This window comes from Corvus hawaiiensis, chromosome 4 (genome assembly GCF_020740725.1).
Source record: "Corvus hawaiiensis isolate bCorHaw1 chromosome 4, bCorHaw1.pri.cur, whole genome shotgun sequence".
NCBI lineage: Eukaryota > Metazoa > Chordata > Aves > Passeriformes > Corvidae > Corvus > Corvus hawaiiensis.
In genome coordinates this window covers 32,600,323-32,618,705 of record NC_063216.1, presented here as the reverse complement: position 1 = coordinate 32,618,705, position 18,383 = coordinate 32,600,323, and the positions used below count along the sequence as shown (strand labels likewise).

Here is an 18,383-nt window from a genome sequence, read left to right as displayed (position 1 = left end):
TCCTGTTGTAGTTCATCCTAGTTTGAAAGGGAGTTGTCTCCTCTCCTCTTACAAGGCTTTCCATGTGTTTCCAGATGCCATCATAGCTCTTTGAAGCCATTTTGCCACCTTTTCTTCCTATAAGATTGCTTCAAGTTTTTTCGTAGCAAGGCAGTACTTTAATGTGGAATAATGCAAAGCTTCCTTCCCTCAGTAGACTAAGTGCTTTCTTGTGCTGGCAGTGCTCAGAAATCTCAAAAGCAAATGCCTGTCATTACATGTTTCTCCTGTGTAGTGCTAAACACTATGTCTAGACCGGCTCCTTTTGTGGTATAATTTAATTTACATCAGCCGTAATGCATATGTAATAGAAAAATAGTATTAATACATAATAGAACAACTGAGCTTCTCAACCAGTGCATTAAATTTCTTCATTTTTAATTCTGTTTTGCACTACGCAGTGCAACATTCAGATTCCATATTTAATACTTTGTTCTTTTAAATTTAGTAATTTTTTCCTTTGATCAGAAATGGTGGCTGCTTTGAATTTGGAAATAGGTGGCATGTATTTCACCTAACTTTAGACAGCCAGTGATTGACCTAATCATCTATAGGGCATTCTTTCTATTTTTTTTCTGTCTTGAAAGTATATTTTATGAGGGAAGTGACTCTGCCTTGAACCATATATTTCTGTTTATTGGCTTCAAAAGCATTAAAGGATGTCTAATTCTACAGTAGACATCCACAGTTTAAATATCTTTTTCATCAGCAGAATCCTTTTTAGGGAATGTACCTGGAGCTTTACAGGGAGGTATAGTAGGATTATGTGTTTGTTCAGTGAATGATGGGGTACAGAAAAAAATTACTATTTTGGAGGTTTATAGGGTCTTTTTAAGGGTCTTGTTTGGGTCTTTTCAAAGAAAGCATATAGAGCAAGGTTTTTGTAACTTGTGTGTGGCTGAAAGTCCTATTTTCTGTACAGTTAGTTGCTTTTTGTTGATCTTCACAGTTGTTAACATCTTCATTTATGTTTTGAGTGCAAACAGAAAAGTAAGCAGAGTAGCACAGTGTATTAGCTACAGTGCAAATAAGAGATCAAAACTGAAAATTATCTGTCTGCTTTTTTGTAAATATCAGGCTAATACAAAAGCTGCTGAACTGGCACAGTGGTAACTTACTGCAGTGCAGTACATGATTCATACTTGTTTTCTTTTTTTTCTTGTAGCGCGTTATAATTCAGCGAATTTTGCCTTGCTTGACTTCTGAATTTGTGAATCCTGATATGGTACCCTTTGTCCTGCCTAATGTTCTCCTAATTGCTGAGGAATGCACCAAAGAAGAATATATCAAGCTCGTTCTGCCTGATCTTGGGCCTGTTTTTAAGCAGCAAGAACCAATCCAGGTATGTTAATATTACTCATATTACAATTTTTCTCGTTGGTATTTTTTTTCCCTGAAAAAATGACTAATTGTTCTGTTTCCCTTTTCCAGTTTCACACACATTGCCCAACCTGCTCTGTAGTTGTCCAGACAGTCAGTCTTGATTCATACAAAACAGATTCTTCCAGGAAATTCAAAAAGCGTCTACTTCTGCTTCTTTAGATGGGTTTTCTGAGGGTATATTGTATTTATAGATGAGATGAGTTTTGCAAAAAAACCTTAATTTACCCACTTGGTTTTGGTTGATTGTAGAAGATACATTTGTAGGCATTTTAACACTTACCTGGGCAATCTGAGCAGGGTTGTACAGTACAGTGTTTGCATATATTCTACCAGTACATGAACCTGGGGTTTTTTAATTTGGTTTTTTTCTTGTATCCAGATTGGTGACATTGAGATCATGGGGCGGAAAAACTAGTTTTGACACACTCTTAGGAGTGCTATTTATTTACAATAAGAGTAGCACTTGTTTGAGGACTGTGCAAAAATTTGTGAAATTAGTTTAACTTTTAATTTGACAAATGTAATGTGTAAGTAAAATATGCTGGTTTTCCTGCTGTTAAAATGTATAGAAGTATTAAGACATAATTGTTACTGTAAAGAATCAAAAATTTACATCCTTTTATCATCACCATTTGCATGATGATTCCTGAGAAATCTGTCACAAAGTGAGGCATTGTGCCTCCATGGATGAGAGACAGTGCATTCCTTCGAGCTCACTCCTGTGTGCCATTGTTTTTCTGCAGAGCACTTAAAGGGCAAGATAAGCGTAGGAATGAACAAGCAGACCTTTTATTTCTGGGTTTCAGAAAACTGGACCAGAGAACTGTCATTACACTGAGGAGGCAGGGAAGGCATCAGCTGTGTAACTGAGAATACCTCAGGAAATTTGAACTGCTTAATGCTGTTTATACTTGGTACACTGAAGCTTTATGTTAGCTTTGTTCTCTTGAAAAAAGTCAATGTTTAACCAACCAAAAGCCAGTGAACATCTCATTTGTGCTGTGTCATCCTAAAAGGTAACACCGTGTTTTGCCACCTTTAATATTAGCTTTGTGACACAATCCTCGCTGCAAAAAGTTTGTAGCAAAGTTACAACTGGAGCATAATGGACACAAAAGCTGGTTTATGTCTTGAGAAATGGGGGAAGCAAAATACAAACTTGGAGTCATCTCATAAAGATGGAGCTTTGCAAAATTTTTCTGTGACTGTCTAGACTCTATTAAATTCTTCTGCTGGTATTTTTAGTGCGAAGTGCTACATGGCTTGTTCAACTGTTATTTCTGTGGTCTTTTTCGTATGGCAAAGTTTAGGTAATATAGATCATATTTTCAAAGTTAATATATCAGGAATTCTGGAAAAAATACAAGGGTTCAGAGTGCTTGAGGATGGAATTCCAGATCTGACTATCTTTGTACAAGACAGAAAATGTCTGGCTTCTGTGTGTTTGTAACTCCTGGAAGAGACATTCAGGGAAGATGCCAGTGTTTCTTCAAAACACTCTTTCAATATGTTACAGATTTGTATGATGGGCCTGTTGCTTGACTTTAGTAGGATATTTAAATTAGGAAATGGATGTGTCATAGGAAAGCTGCTCTAATTCAATATGAAGAAGTTGTTAGCTAGTGTTCACAATGTCTTTTTGTGAGGGAATTCATAATATGAAAAAGGCATATTTAGTTAAATTTACTCTTGGGGTTAGTGTGGAGTCTTGTGTGCTGTAGATTAACACCCTAGCTTACTCTGCCATAGCTTCCCAGACAAACCCTTAATTTATATCCACAGGATTCCATAGAGAGTTAGTGTAGGAAGTGCTGTAAATTCATTTTCTGATTCACTACACAGAAGTGTATCCTGACAAGTACTGGGCTCTGCATTAATGAATGCATTAATGAATGAAGCATTATTACTTAGAGTGCAGCTGCTGTTAATTGCTTATTAGATGGCCTGTGTGAATCTGTGACTGTACCATCTCAGTTTTTACCTAAATAGATAAAAGGTATCAAATATGATCCTAGAAGCTGGAAATAAAAAGTGTTCTTTAGAACAGTGTGTACTATGTTGTAGTTAAACGCAGGTAAAGAGAGATCAGAAATTATACAGCTTTATCTTAGTTAAAAGCCTTGATAGCCAGTGTAAGGAGCTGAACTGCTCCTGTGAAATCTAAATTATTATATAGTACTTGGTTCTTACTTTAAAGGAGATTTTCTAGTTGTTAAATAACAGGTTTCATTTATGTCCATTTCAAATTTACAAAAACAATCCAATGATATTTCTCCAAAACTATAGATTTAACTAGCATAGAAATTGTAATTCCACAATACTATAGGGTTGTTAGAGAAGAACATGTGTTAAGAGCACGTGTAGATTTCAAGAAGTCAAGTTTAGGGCAAACAAAGATTCTATATTGAGGAAAACTATAAAATCTATCTTTAAAACTGGTCTCATCCATCTCACTCTGATTGTCCCAAATAGGGGGACATATAATATTGCATATAATATATAACATATAATATTGCATCAGAATCAATGTTCATGGAATGAATGAATGAATGAATGAATGAAATTTTGTGTGTGTGCAGTTTGGAAAATAATAGATATCCAATAAGAAAACACTTACTAGCTGGAGTGTGAAAATCTGTTTTTCTTCTCTGTAAAGGAAAACAAATAAAAGGGGGGAATTTGTAATGTGGTCTTGGTACATTTCAGTTTCTACACTTAGATGCTTCTTTTTATTTGACATACAAGCACTGATTGCCATGTATTTTTAGACAAAAATTTAAATCTTCCTATAAAATACTTGGCTTTTTGTTATTAATGTGATAGTTTATCCACCTAGTTTAACCTATTTTCTAAAAGGAGTCTTGATATCCATGGATGCAAGGTGTTTTTTGTCCATCTAGTAGCTGTAATATTCTTTTTGTTATGTCCCTGTTTTGATTTCAGACACATGGAATACAGCTTGTATGTGTGGAGTTTTGATCAAGTGCTTTGAGGACAGAATTTGAGTGGTAGATTTTTTAAAGTTTAGCGTTTTCAGTAGTGATGTGTGTATAAAGATTTTCTGTGGGTGTATTTTAACAAACGGCCATAAATAGAAACAAGAACTATTTACAAGTTCTTGTAAATAGAAACAAGAACTCCTTACTGAGCCATTATGATTTGTTATTTTAGAAGGGTCAGTCTAGAACATGTGTATTTTGTTTGATTTGTATTTGCTGGTTTTAAAATGCAATAACATGTTGAAGTTTTTTTTGTCTTCCATGCCTTCAGGCAAGCAACATGGTAAGTGACCACATTTACTGAGTTATAAGAAAACTTCTGAAGTTTTTTTGATATGATGCAACATACTTTAAATTGGAAATATATGCTTTGCAGTTAAAACTTTTGGCTTCTGAATTGTCCTTCTTTTAACAGATATTGTTAATCTTCCTGCAAAAAATGGACTTGCTTCTAACCAAAACTCCGCCAGATGAAATAAAGAACAGCGTTCTACCAATGGTTTATAGAGCCTTGGAAGCACCTTCAATTCAGATCCAGGTATAGTAGTTGCAGCCTTTATTTATAACTTCTTTTTTCCTCTTTCAGCTGCTGTGCCAACTTTTTGTGTACTCCTGTGTTTGTTCACTTGTAGAAAAAAAAAAAAAGATAAAGCTGTATAATATGTCTGAATGTTGAAAGAGATGAATGCTTCATTAAAGAACATTTGTTTCTGGTACAGTAAAATTTAGTTCCCTTATTTTCCAGGAGGGTAACCACTTGACTGTTGTTTTAATGCTCTTATCTTAAATTCTTACTAGCCACCCTAGCAGAAAGTAGGATATGCATTTATATTTCACTGCCTGTGCAGCAGAAACTATGTAGGCATGCATGCTCGTACCAGTCAGTGAGAGGTGGCTTATTCTGAACTCCTACTGGTAAGAACATCTGTGCTGACAGTTACCTCAGGAGACCTGATGTGCTGTAAAATCATATTAATGTACCTTCTGGTGACATTTTTATGTATTCATATTTTATTTTTTTCTCCTTATGCTTTCTCTACCTTTCTAAGATTCTTCTGGGGATCTTTTTAATCATTCAACTGCAATTAACTTCCAAAAACATTTAGGAGTGGGAGATAAAGAAACAAAATATTTCTCAAAGGTGGTTTTGGATAATCAGATGTGACTTCTGCCTTTGCAAAGCCTTTGTAATATTAGGGAGAAAGGTTTTTGTTTCTAAGTACCTGGCATGAGTTTTTTTCTGCATCCGTACTTTGGTTACTGAGGTGTTTACTCACAACATACACTTAATATTACTGTCTCTTATTTTTGAGATTGGGCTGAAATTGTGTGTTTATCTTTTCTCTGTTGCTTAAGTATGGTTAATCTTGATGTGATATTTTATCTCTCAGTCTATCATTGTACTGCAGTGTATTATTGATGATACTCCTTGAAATTTTCTTGATTTATGTAGGAGATTGATAGTTTGCTGTAGTAAAAGCTGGGTTTTATATAAAGGTGTCTCATGAAAATGCAGGATATTCTTGCTGTTTAAATATTATTAATTTATGAATGCTCTTTTTTCTAAAATCCATTTTTGAAGGTTCTGTATACATATCATGATGCTTTATTATTCTAGCTATTTTTAAGTGAGTCTGATAGATTATAGTCAGCTTAGTTGAACATATTTCCTTAAATATTTCCTTAAAAGGAAAGCTTAAGAAGACATTTCAAGCTAACTGATATTGAGTTATATTAGTACTAATTTTATAATAAATATGCATGTTTCTTTTTAAACTTGTGTGGAATTTTTTTTTTGTAGGAGCTTTGCCTAAACATAATTCCCACGTTTGCCAATTTAATAGATTACCCATCAATGAAAAATTCATTAATTCCAAGAATTAAGAATGCATGTTTGCAAACTTCTTCTCTTGCTGTGAGTATCATAGTAATGTTCTCTAGTCTTCAGAAAATGTTGTAACTTTTAATTACTTTGGGTTTACCATGTCGCATCTTTAAAGAAAAGCCTATCAATATGTTCTGATTTCTTACTGAAATTTTTTCTAAATGCTTCTTGCAAGTGCAAAAGCACCGTTTACTTCTTTAACAATTTTTAAAGTTGTTAACAACTTACTGTGTTAATAATACTGTAAAAGTCACCGAACTGGGTTCCACAGTAATGCACATTGACAGTGTTTGTCATGCAGAAAAGCCAAGTTTTTGTGAGCATAAAAACAAGTGTTTTTCTTTCATGATACAAAAGTATTTTTTAACTTGTCTTGAATTTTTCAGTACAAAGGTTTTCTTATGACTTTTGTAAAGTTGTTGGTTTTTTTTTTTTCTCTAAATAAAGAGTTTGTTTCATTCTTATCACACTTCACAGGTCCGGGTAAACTCACTAGTGTGCTTGGGCAAGATTTTGGAGTACTTGGATAAATGGTTTGTGCTTGACGATATTTTACCTTTTCTTCAACAAATTCCATCAAAGGAACCTGCGGTGCTCATGGGAATTTTAGGTAACTAATATTTCCAACTTTCTCTTTTGTGGTTTGATATTGTAAATCTGAAAGCTTTCTATGTTATCATTGAACATGTTTACATAGTGTATCCCTAAAATGACTTTTAAAAACTTCCTATTTCTGGTTCTAGAGTTATGTCCCTGTTCAGTTACCTTATATATGACATCTGAGCACTAGTACATATATTTTTAGTCTTCAGGGCCAAGTGCAGTTCCTGAGTACTCATTGCAGTTCTTGGGCTGTGACACTTACATGAACTGCATGCTCCACGCAGTCAGAGAGGCAGTTTTCTTCAGAAGAGTATCTGAACTGTCTTTCAGATGCTGAGCTCCTGGCTGGAGCTTTCGAGATGTTACTGTTGCCTTCTTCTTCCACTCTTGATGGCAGATGCTATAAGTGATGGTGTACAAATCTACTGTTCTTTACTGCAGGTTTTGTTAGACTCATTTTGTTGGACGTTTAGGCACACAGTGGTGCCTGTGCACAGAAATGGAACACAGTCTGGGTGAGGTCTCACAAAATGACTAACAAAACCTAATGGCTTGGTACTTCTGGAATGGGAGACCTCACTCCTACTTGAGCTTTCCTACTGCCACTTGGTGCTTGCCTATCTCAGGGTGTGTGAGTTTAGCAAATTGAATGGACTTAAGGAGTCCAGATGACCAGAGCCACTGCCAAGAAGGAGGTGTGACTACTTGGCCAAGTCTGGAAGACAGTGACCATTTTTCTTGCTGACTCCAAAGTGGTGTAGACCAACTGTAACAGCTGAGCTGCACTGCCAATAACCCTCATTAAACACTGTACTAATACGTGATGGCAGCATTATTTTTATTTGCTCAAAAGCAGCAAGAAGGCATCTTAACCTGTACTGATTTAAAGCTGCCTGTTTCCCTTAATCTTTGCAGCTTCGACTTACATTTGCTATCTAAGAATAAGGGACACTATTTTTTGCTTTGTGTTAATCCTGAATTCTACTCAGATACAGTGAGTAAGTGAATCCTAAGTTGGAAATGATGGGCTGAAACAGTTTTATATACTCAGGCTCTCCCTTCTTCCAGAATCGTAATACCATCCTTTATCTTCTTTGTCTTGGTAACTACCATAGAGGAAAGCTGCTGTGTCTTTTATGCTCATATGTTCAGTGTTTGCCACCAGAGCTGGACTATTTAAGCAGAGGACTCTTCCTGTTAGAAACACTACAGAACGTGTGGGCTTAACACTGGGTCTCTCATGCCTGTCAGGATTCTTTTTTCAGTGATCTTAAAACAGATAAAGATTATGCATGAGTTCTGATCCTACATGTAACCCAGCCCCAACCTTCTAGGTAATAGTGTTTGTAAATGAGAGCAGGATGATAGTTAATCCTAGCTACTTGTGCCAGGAGAGAACACATCCTTAGTTAATGTAGCTTGATTTCTCAAGTGGCGGTGTGTTAGTTTGTGGTAACTCACTTGCACATGATCTGTCAAAGATGTATATTCTCAGATAATTGGCCAGAACAATACATTGACTAATACCAGGTTTCACAACTGCAAAATATGACTTTGGACATCCTCTTGTTCTGAACTGTAGCAAAGCCTCTTGCTGTTTGTTGTGGATCAGTAGTTAGCCTTTCTGATTCTCTTGGTCATGTTTGTCCCTGCTTGCACACAAACACAGTGATTGTTCAGATGATCAATACATATATGAGTGTGCTACTTTGGGTTTGTTCACATTGTTTACTGAACTTAACAATTTTTGCTATTTTGATGTTATGTGTTAGGTATTTACAAATGCACATTTACTCACAAGAAGTTGGGAATTACCAAAGAACAGCTTGCAGGAAAAGTATTGCCCCATCTGATTCCTCTTAGTATTGAGAACAATCTTAATCTCAATCAGGTAGGAACATGACTGTTTTCCATGCTTTTACTTGACAGTTATCAGAGAATAAATTTAAACTGTTGTCATAAAAAATTCGTACATTACTGCATGTTTGTGTCTGTTGTAAAAACAAACCCACTACAGTATTGTTTGTTTTTACAACAGACACAGACATACCAAAACCCTTCCCAGGTTTACTGTATTTGTGTGTTTGAAGCTTGTTATTTTTCAGTGTATTTACCTGATCTGGTGTAAAATTTAAAAATTAATACTTTCACCTTCCAAATGTCCTGCAAAAGCAGTTAGCTACTGACATGATAAGTATTCAAATAAAATGCTATATTGCTATGAAATATTGGAAAAGGGAATAGTAGGTTGATTTGTTTGTTTGAAAATCAATCTGGTAATACTCATATGTGGGGGGTTTGTCTGCATTGCCCCATTTCAATTTTTTTTTAGTGGCCTGTATTTTTCCCTGTTTCAGTGTGCACTCTGCTTGTAGTTTTGTATGTAATGCACGATAATGAAGGTCAGTTGTAAGTTATTTAAAAATCTGCACTTTATCTGACATTATGTATTGTAGGTTTATGAGGTATTATCTGCTAAGTTACACCTATTTGAATTCCATTGCTACAAAACCCAAACTTCTTACATATTTCTTTTCCAGTTCAATTCTTTCATTTGTGTTATAAAAGATATGCTCAACAGATTGGAAGCAGAGCATAAAACGAAACTTGAGCAACTTCATGTCATGCAAGAGCAACAGAAGTAAGTGTTAATGTTTATATTGGAGAAGTAGTAATTTTTTGGCAAGTGTTAGAAAACTCTAGCCATATCATTAAAAAAATTAGGTTATTCTAAGTTCAGTAGTTGAGAATTACCTCAAATAAGCACAGTTGTCAGAATATTTGCTTCTATGTGCTAAATTGCTTTCCTGTAGTTGCTGAGAAATAATACGTACCAGAGAAACATAAACATTGCAGCCTTTTAGAAGGCTGTGATTTTTTAAAAGTATTTGGAACTATTTTATGGAGTTTGATATGAGGTGAGATTTCTGAGGCAAAATAATTTGGGATATCTGAAATCTGGGTCACCCTGCTCAAAGGGAGAAATAAAGACCAAGAGAAATGATTAGAAGGTGTTTACTATTTATCATAGGAACATTTGCCAGTCTCCTGAAGGCATTATATAAAAGTGGTGGTGTTCTCCTAATGCGGTTTTTTGGTATTATTTAAATGCAGAAGAATGATCTGCATTGTTAGATCAGTGCTGTGGATGTGATTACAAAGTTGTCTTTTTGTAATACACTCTGCACTATGTAGATCCTTGGATATAGCCAACCAAATGAGTGTCTCTGAAGAGGCAAGATCTAGCAGTACAGGCAATCAGGTAAGCAGTAATATGTAACTTACACATAGAACATCGAAATTTAAAATTATCTAGTCGATATTTACAAAGCCTTAAATTACAGTATTTCAGGTAATGAAAGTTTTTTTTCCTTTGACCTTAAACAGATTGACAAGGTATTCAATAATGGAACTGACCTTCTAACTAGTGGATCTGATAGTAAAGAGAATGAGATTTCATCAATACAGAGAAAGGTGTGCTTTACTTTATTTTGTAATTCTTTTTTGTCCATATGTCTAATACAAGGTTGTATTAGATAGGGTTGCAGAAAAACAATGCATGTAAATATGTACCATACTTAAAGCTTTAGTAAAGAAACTAACTGCTTTTATATAGCACACCACTGCACAGTCATGTGAGAAGGTCCATGACAAATGTTCAAATCATATCCTTTGATTTCCATGTGAGCCTTTCCTTGAAAATAGCTTTGTACATAGTAGGCAGCAATTAGGATTATAAATTTGTGGTTATTTTCTTTCGCCTTAAGTATAGATTTAAATGAGACTAAAACTTCACCACTGGATTTATTGCAAAACAAAATAGGGGTCCTTATGATAAAATGACAAAGAGAAATGAAGATAAAATGTAGAATTTTAAGTTGTAGCAGAGACTGACTTTCCCTGTACCTTTCAAAGTTAAGTGAAAACAGTCAATTTGGGGTTAAATACAAGAAGCAAAGGAAAAACACGGCATAACAGAATACAAGCTTTAACTACTGTGAAATTATTTTCATGCTAATAATTATGGAAATGGCTCCCCAGAATCTACATATTTTATCATTTCTCTTTCTAGTTATCTGAATCTTCTCACTAATTTTAGACTAAGGGGGAATGATTAAATTATTTTATCCTTCATTATTATCAAAAATAGAGTTAAAATCCTCAAAAGACTCTTGAGCAGTTTTAAATTTAAATTCCCTTTTCAGCTCCATGGTCAATTGCATTTCTGTATCAAGTTAGTAACCATATAAAAACAAAAACTGAGAAGAATGCTTTTTCTTATTCCCAATATTAAGGAAAGAACGCTAAAGTGGTTTTGTTGATATATCTCTTCTATTTGAGATCTGCCCAAATTTCTCATTATGCTACTTTTAATATTGTATATGTTTGCTTTAAGTACTTTCTAGCAATATGGTAAATATTATAATAGATTTTGCTTATTGGCTTTCTCTTTTGTGTAAATAATTGTATTGTTCACCACATATTACTGAAACGAGCGTGCTATTATGAAATAAAAATATGAATGTACAGAATACGTATGAAAGAATAACCATTTTGAGCAACTTATTATCTCTATTTTCCCTTTTAAGGCCTCACTTACACTGGAAGAGAAGCAGAAGTTAGCTAAAGAACAAGAACAGGCACAGAAACTGAAAAGCCAGCAACCTCTTAAGCCCCAAACAACTACAGTAACCCCTCCAGTGAAGCAGGTGAGAGAGAACAAACAACTGCACTGTTTCCATTGGAACTCTGATGCCTTTTCAAGGGCTATATGCATTTAGCATTTCTTCCTCCTGTGAGTCACTTTTGTTTTCTCTGGTGGTACAGTGGCACAGCTGAGAAAAGCTAAATGAAATTTTCATGTGCCATCCATTTGCATAGTTAGCACTATTCCCCACTTTTTAAATTCTTAGAGTTTCCAAGGGTGTGATTATTATCAGAGGGTTATCATTCTAGATAAGGAAAGGACATATTAAGAAAGGTATTTCTCTGAAGAGTTTATTAAGTAAATAAATGAAGGATTTGGGGATAGGAATGGGGCATTTAAGCAAGTAGTCACAGTAGTACTTTTTGTGTAGTCTTAGATGTCAAATTAAAGCTGCCTAACAATTAGTTCTAAGCAGCAATGCACAAAAATAATCCAATCTCTCTTGTGTATTATTACATTTCATGCCCAATTCCATGCAGTGAATTCTAATTTCTGAAAACTTTATGCCAGGTCTGCAGGAGTAATGATAAAATACTGTTGCTAGAATGTCTTTACAGGAAAAAACATTTAACTGCATTTTATGTGTTTTGCAGACAAAAGACTTGACAGATACCTTGATAGATAATATGTCATCTTTGAGTAGCCGTCCTATCAACCAAGCTCAAGTTGCACCTTCAAACAGCTTCTCTTCTGTTCCTTCTATGGGTGTTGGAATGGGATTTTCATCACCTATTGACAACACAAAACGAAATATGACAAACGGACTAAACACAAATATGGGGTTTCAGACTGCTGGATTCACTATGGGAGCAGGTCTTGCCACTCAGAATTTCTTCAGTGGTCCAAATGCAGGAGCAACCAAGATGAACATTGTACCACCCGCCAATATGCCAAATTACAGTCCTATGAATGCTGCATCTGCAATCTCTCCACTGACACAACAAAACAGACCCCCAGATATGTCTGCTTTAGATAATCTTTTTGGTCCTCAAAAACCCAAAGTTAGCATGAAACAGTTGGCTCAGCAGAAATCAAGCCAGTGGGTTAATCAGTTTGTGCCACCTCCAGGGTCCCCGAACACGAGCAATACAGCCTTGGGACCACAGATGAACATGATAGGACAGCCGGGCTTTGGCATACAGGGTAATCCTTTCTTTTCTCCTCAGAACTTCGCACAACCAGCAGACACAATGACAAACAGCAGTTCAGCTAGCAATGACTTAAAAGATCTTTTTGGGTAAAATGTTTTGTTCTCTTCTTTCAAAGATTGATGAAATTTGGATCATGGGTAAGCTGATTAACATCTTGTTTTGATTAGTAAAAGCATGACTCGGGGAAACTTTCAACCCAGCAAAGTAATGACTTTTGGACAGGAAAAAAGGCTGATGTTGCATTCACCTGGTACTGCAGTGGAATTGTGTAAGTGCAAAGTCATCTTACATGCTAAAGGTCTTTTGTCTCTTTACCAACATGAGAGTACTGAAGGTAGGATGCATATATTCAACTGAAAAAGAAGTCTATCAAAATTATTCATAGGTGAACTCAGTCAACTCCTATGAAATTTCCTGCAAAATTTTGTTTCTTAAGTTAAGCAAAAATACTTAGGGGATAATGATGCTAGTGGATGCAAACCTAGAGAATTATTTGTATTGCCTGGATTTGAAACAAGCTGTCATTTTGCCCTATGACAGTTTGCGAAAATTCTTACGCTGGCCCAAAACTTTTGATAGCCGAATTATACAGAGAGAACTCTTAACCGATAAGTGGGGGCAAGACTAAGAAGGGAGCATATTTTGACTTCCTTCTCTCATGTAAGCTAATGTAATGAATGTGGTAGTAAACTGTAACAAGATTCGTAAGGCATAAGGAGTTGTTCTAAAATGTGGTTCAGGTTTGGAACAGAGTAAGAACACTGCTTCAAAGGTCATGCTGGATTACAATCTCTTTTATAATGCCAGATCCTTGTTAGAAGCCCCATAGCAAAAGCAACATACCACTTAAGCCGGATTTTAAAATACATGTGGTGATTTCATCACGTTTACTCTATATTCCATTGTTTTGGCTAATATGATACTGCTTCTAACAGATGTGTAAAAAGAATAATTGTAGTTATGAAACTTCACAAAATGAATGTAAATGTAAAATTCACATGTTGACTGCCCCAGCTGTGTAACTAAACACACGTTATATAGTTATACAGAAATATCTTGAATTAATAAATAATTTTGGGCTCAATTGAGAAGATTAAAAAGGATGGCTATATACAAGTTGCACAGGGTTGTGTGAAAAAGCAGACTGCCATAAATTGCCTTGACTAGAGTGAACTATTTCATTTTAATTTTGTTTTAAATCAAGTCCTTATGAAGGATAGATTGACATTAAGTGATTTCTTAAATACGGATTTGTAAGCTCTAGAATATATGATAAATTCACAGGTATTTCAGATCCTTTTTATTGTATTACTCTAAATTCAATAAAGGTCTCAAGAAATCCAAGTAGTAGTTTCTTCTACTTCCCAGAAGGTGTTATGTTCAGCTTGCCCATGATGGAATCTCTGCTCTGTCAGATACTACTGTTGGGTTTTAACTTTTTTTTCCTAAGAATTTCGAGAGCTTTCTTAACTAATATTTTGAAGACTGTAAATGGTTATTTTGAGAAGGAAAGAACTAGTTAACCTTTTTTACGGAAAGCCTACCTGCTTTATTTTTCAAAGCCTTTCACTGAAGAAACTCTTCTTTCATTTGCTGCTTAAGAAACCAAAGGGCCTTATGCTGTAAATATGACTTGTATTTTGTTATACTTCCACAGTTCTAAGCAGTTATAGCATTAAGCATATTTCTTAAAGAATCCTTTATGTATTATAGCTGCTGTGTTAGTCCTGTTATTTTAAAATACTTGGGACCAATGAATTTGTGGTCTAGAAAACAATACCTAACATATTGTGATGCTTATGTGCTGTTAATATTTGTGGTAAGCATTGTAGGTTATGTTAAAATACCTGTGTAAATTTAAATTCAAAACTAGATCTGTTGAACTATTTAAGTTCATTTATGGTGGCTGGCACTCTATACTCTTAATTAACGTCGTCTTTTATGTCAACTCCTGAAAGCTGTGTTTTGTTAGGGTAACCTAAGGCAAGCCTTTGAAGAATTACTTGAATCTGTATTCCTCTAAATTTTTTGGAGAATAAGTTTATATTAAAAGCAGCATCTCATAGGACTCTACAATGTATTAAATTAATACATCTATGGCAAGGGCAGTCGTAAAAGTCAGTGTCCTGATCTGGGATTTCAGTCACTGGTCTCTCTGGACTGGGGGCTTTTCAGAACTGGATTTAGTTTAACCTATTGCAGGGAAAGTTAAGTGAAAAAAAATTGATCTCATTTCATATACTAGACCTCCTAAACTGTGTGGTTTGGGGTATGTGCTTTTGGCATGGGCTGTATGAGAATATAATCTATTTTGTAAGAACAAAGTAAAAAAAAACCCTACAGATTCAAATTAAAAGTTGCTCTTTGATGAAGTGGTAATGCAATGGAATAAGCTCTTTATCTGACTCAAGCAATAGGACATTTTTCTATTTATATTCGAGAACATAATTTCGATTTCTCTTGTTTGCTGCAATTTTCAGAATGCCCAGAGTAGAAGAACAACAAAGAAAACTGAAAAGGGTGCTTATAAAACTTCTAACAAAATCTTCCAGGTTTTTAAAAATTTAAAAAAACCAAACTGTAGTTAAAATGAGCGACTCCAATCCCCCTTCCATGTTGATGCTTCCTGCTTAGTGTGTCAGGAAACTCAGTGTGTGTGAAGTTCTCTAATTATTTCTTCTTAACATAAAGGAAGGAGGACTTGCAAGAGGTAAGTCACCATGGCCACGTGCCCCTTGGCTCCTGCTACAATAGTTTTTCTTTAGGAAGCCTTGTCCAATTGAGCTCTCCACTTACAAGTCATCATTGTGAGGCCCTGCAAGAGGCTGGAAGAGTTGTGGCCAGAGTGAATTGTTTGAGAGCAGCGATTGTGCTTCACATCCAAGTTTTTTTTTGAGAAGGAGGAAGGTGAAGGGACAGTGTTACAAAATGTGGGTGTTGCGGGAGCCTCCTGCATCTGAACTTGGATGGAAAGCGGTGTTAGACCTAGCTTGGCCTGAAGCAGAGGGTCTCATGCAAAGTAAAATGGAGAACACAGGTTTGAAATTGGTACCTGATTAAGAAACTACAAATGCTGTTAATGAAATAGTAACCTGGTAAAAAAGTTGTTCTTCTTTACAATGCCTTGAGCAAGACTGCAAGACTGTAAATTGCACTAAATTTCTGCCCTTTGTATTCAACCTAATTTAAAGGAAAAAATGTGGGAGCACCCACTGTGTTCACCCACTGTGAGCGTATCTTCATTCTACTGTGGAAATGAGAACAGGGTCTGCACTGAAGTGCCCAGCCCACCTAGTTTACATTCATTTGTAAAGGAGGGGGTAAAGGGAAGGAAGTAAGTTCCTATTCTTTAAGTGATTCATCTATATTATATTTAGTACAAAAGGAGAAGCTAAGTGAAAATAGCTGCACATCTTATTACATCAGTTGTGCTTTGCCGGCTCTGCTGTATGCTAAATGAACATGACTGCACCAAGACAGAAGTGTTTTCCATATTAGAGCTCTTGGTTCCATTTGGGTTAAAATAGGAAAGCCGCTGAAGTATCCTCTCAAAACTCAGTCACAGAAAGCAAACTAATCCTGTCAGAGGGAAGGATTGTATTAGAGGCTTGAAAAACCTCCGTTTGGGCTGATGGAGAACCTTAAAACTACTAAGTTTCAGATTAGCTTAGAAACCTGTGATTCTGACTCTTGAGAGAAGCTGGGAGTGAAATGGCATAGGTGTCACTGGAGGAGGGAACAAATCTTCTGTTCCTTTTCATCACACAGGTGGTATGAATAAGGAACAGAACAGGCCTTGGAAGCTGCTTATGCAGGAGGGCAGCACTACCAGAGGAGTGTCTTGAAATGTAATGGAATCCACCAGTTATTTGGGAGATGGGGAGAGAAATTTTACTGGGAACATGGGTAGAGTGCCCTGGTTTGTTTTAATGAAGATACAATGTTCTCCTCACTGTGAATAAGAAATGTTGTGGGAAAGCTGTGGCCTTACACAGGTGTTGAGTACTCCCAAGTAAAAGGCTGAATTTTTGGATGTGTAGGTGCACAACATTTCAAGCCTTATTCTTTAAAACTTTCCTTTTCTGTTTTGTCTTTTTAGCTACAACTGGTTCACATTTATGTGAAACCGTAACAAATACCCTGATGGCCTTTTAAAGAAAAATGTATGTTGACTTCTGTATTATAACCTCTGTTGTTATGTTACCTGTATCTGTAGATACATAAGTGTGATTATATTATAGATTATAGGATTTTTGGATTTTTCAGTTCAACTGCACCAAAAAAACAGAGACTAAATGAGAAGTTAGATTTGAATCAAATTCCATAAAACTTCCATGCAGGCTAAGAATGACATGATACTTGTGTTATCTGTTATAAATATACATGCTTAGTCTGCCTACATCTGTGTGACTTGAGCAGAAAAGGAAAGTTTTTAAAACATAAGTTTATGAACACTGGATCTTGCATTACAGTAAAGGTTTTGGACTTCAGAGTGACCTTTGTGTATTGATTAGGGGCTTTTTATTGGGGCTGGGTGGGATATTGCTGATTTGTGCCATTTCCAACAAAAGAAGAATAGGGAGGGGGAGTACAGAAAAAAAAAGTACCCTGTTGTATATGTAACCCTTTTTTTTCTTTGTTAAGAGTTATGCTGCATTTTATATATTCATTGTGAACTTTTCCTTTGAAATAGCTGTGAGAAAACCTATCTGGAGAATTTCAGATGAGTTAGCTGATTTTCAAGTGAGGTTCTAACTTGTACCTTACCTTCCATTAGGTTTTGACTGCTTTGCAAGGAAATTACACAAGGCAGTAAAACCTTGGATTCGTACACCAAATCCTCTTGCCATTAAGGCCTCACCCTTGTATCAACATTACAAACAAGCCCCGAAGTTGTACTGTCTTTAAGTTCTCTGAAACAGGTCTAACTGCTGTACAGATTCCTGAGATGAAGCTGTAAATCAAAATGTGTTATAGTGAACTCAGGCCTTGAGCAAAATATTTAATACTTGTTTATTTGTCTAATTGTACAGTCTCTGTACTAGTGGCAGATTTATGTTCTGATTGTAAAACATTAAAATTCTCATGAGATTTATAAAATGATATTGTTGTGTCAGCTGTGATTCATAAATAGAACTGTCATAGCATGGCATCAGTGTGTATCTGGTTTATTGGACAGCTCTTCAAAACCAAAATTATTCTCGTATCAACTTTTAGATCAGTTACTTTGAAGCTATGTAAAAGGTACAGTGACAGTTTTGAGAAATACACACTACTTTGTATTCTGAATTAGGTTGCCTATGGAAATAAATGAACTTTTCATATTTTCACGTTGGAAGATATTTTTATTGAAAATTGTCATTAAATTAACTAATAGTAACTTCTGTAGAAAACTCTTTCCCTGTACATTTTGTTTGAAATACATTATCCTACATACTTTCATGTTCGTTTCTTAGAGATTGCTGTCCAGACATTTGTAAAATGTCATCGATACTGCTTTCATGCAATGGATAAAAGTTCTGGGGGAAAGCTGCCACACTAGATGCCTCTAAAATTATCATTTACTTTTTCTAAGCCCACGCTGGGATTCTGATGATACATAGTGATCTCAGTTT

General features: G+C 35.5%; 1 protein-coding gene across 3 annotated transcripts in view; it reads left to right on the top strand.

The window, feature by feature from the left end:
- Nucleotides 1-18,098, top strand: part of SCYL2 (SCY1 like pseudokinase 2) — a 37,276-nt gene extending 19,178 nt beyond the window's left edge. The window contains exons 9-19 of one of the 3 annotated variants that reach the window (XM_048300060.1): nt 1,205-1,381; nt 4,693-4,704; nt 4,837-4,959; nt 6,223-6,336; nt 6,784-6,916; nt 8,682-8,800; nt 9,450-9,550; nt 10,105-10,171; nt 10,297-10,383; nt 11,499-11,618; nt 12,211-18,098. In XM_048300060.1, coding sequence (XP_048156017.1) covers nt 1,205-1,381; nt 4,693-4,704; nt 4,837-4,959; nt 6,223-6,336; nt 6,784-6,916; nt 8,682-8,800; nt 9,450-9,550; nt 10,105-10,171; nt 10,297-10,383; nt 11,499-11,618; nt 12,211-12,858 — 1,701 coding nt within the window. In that variant the 3' untranslated portion in view covers nt 12,859-18,098. The remainder of the gene's footprint in view (nt 1-1,204; nt 1,382-4,692; nt 4,705-4,836; nt 4,960-6,222; nt 6,337-6,783; nt 6,917-8,681; nt 8,801-9,449; nt 9,551-10,104; nt 10,172-10,296; nt 10,384-11,498; nt 11,619-12,210) is intronic. The other 2 variants (XM_048300063.1, XM_048300062.1) reach the window with 2 other exon arrangements.
- Nucleotides 18,099-18,383: the final 285 nt, after the last annotated feature.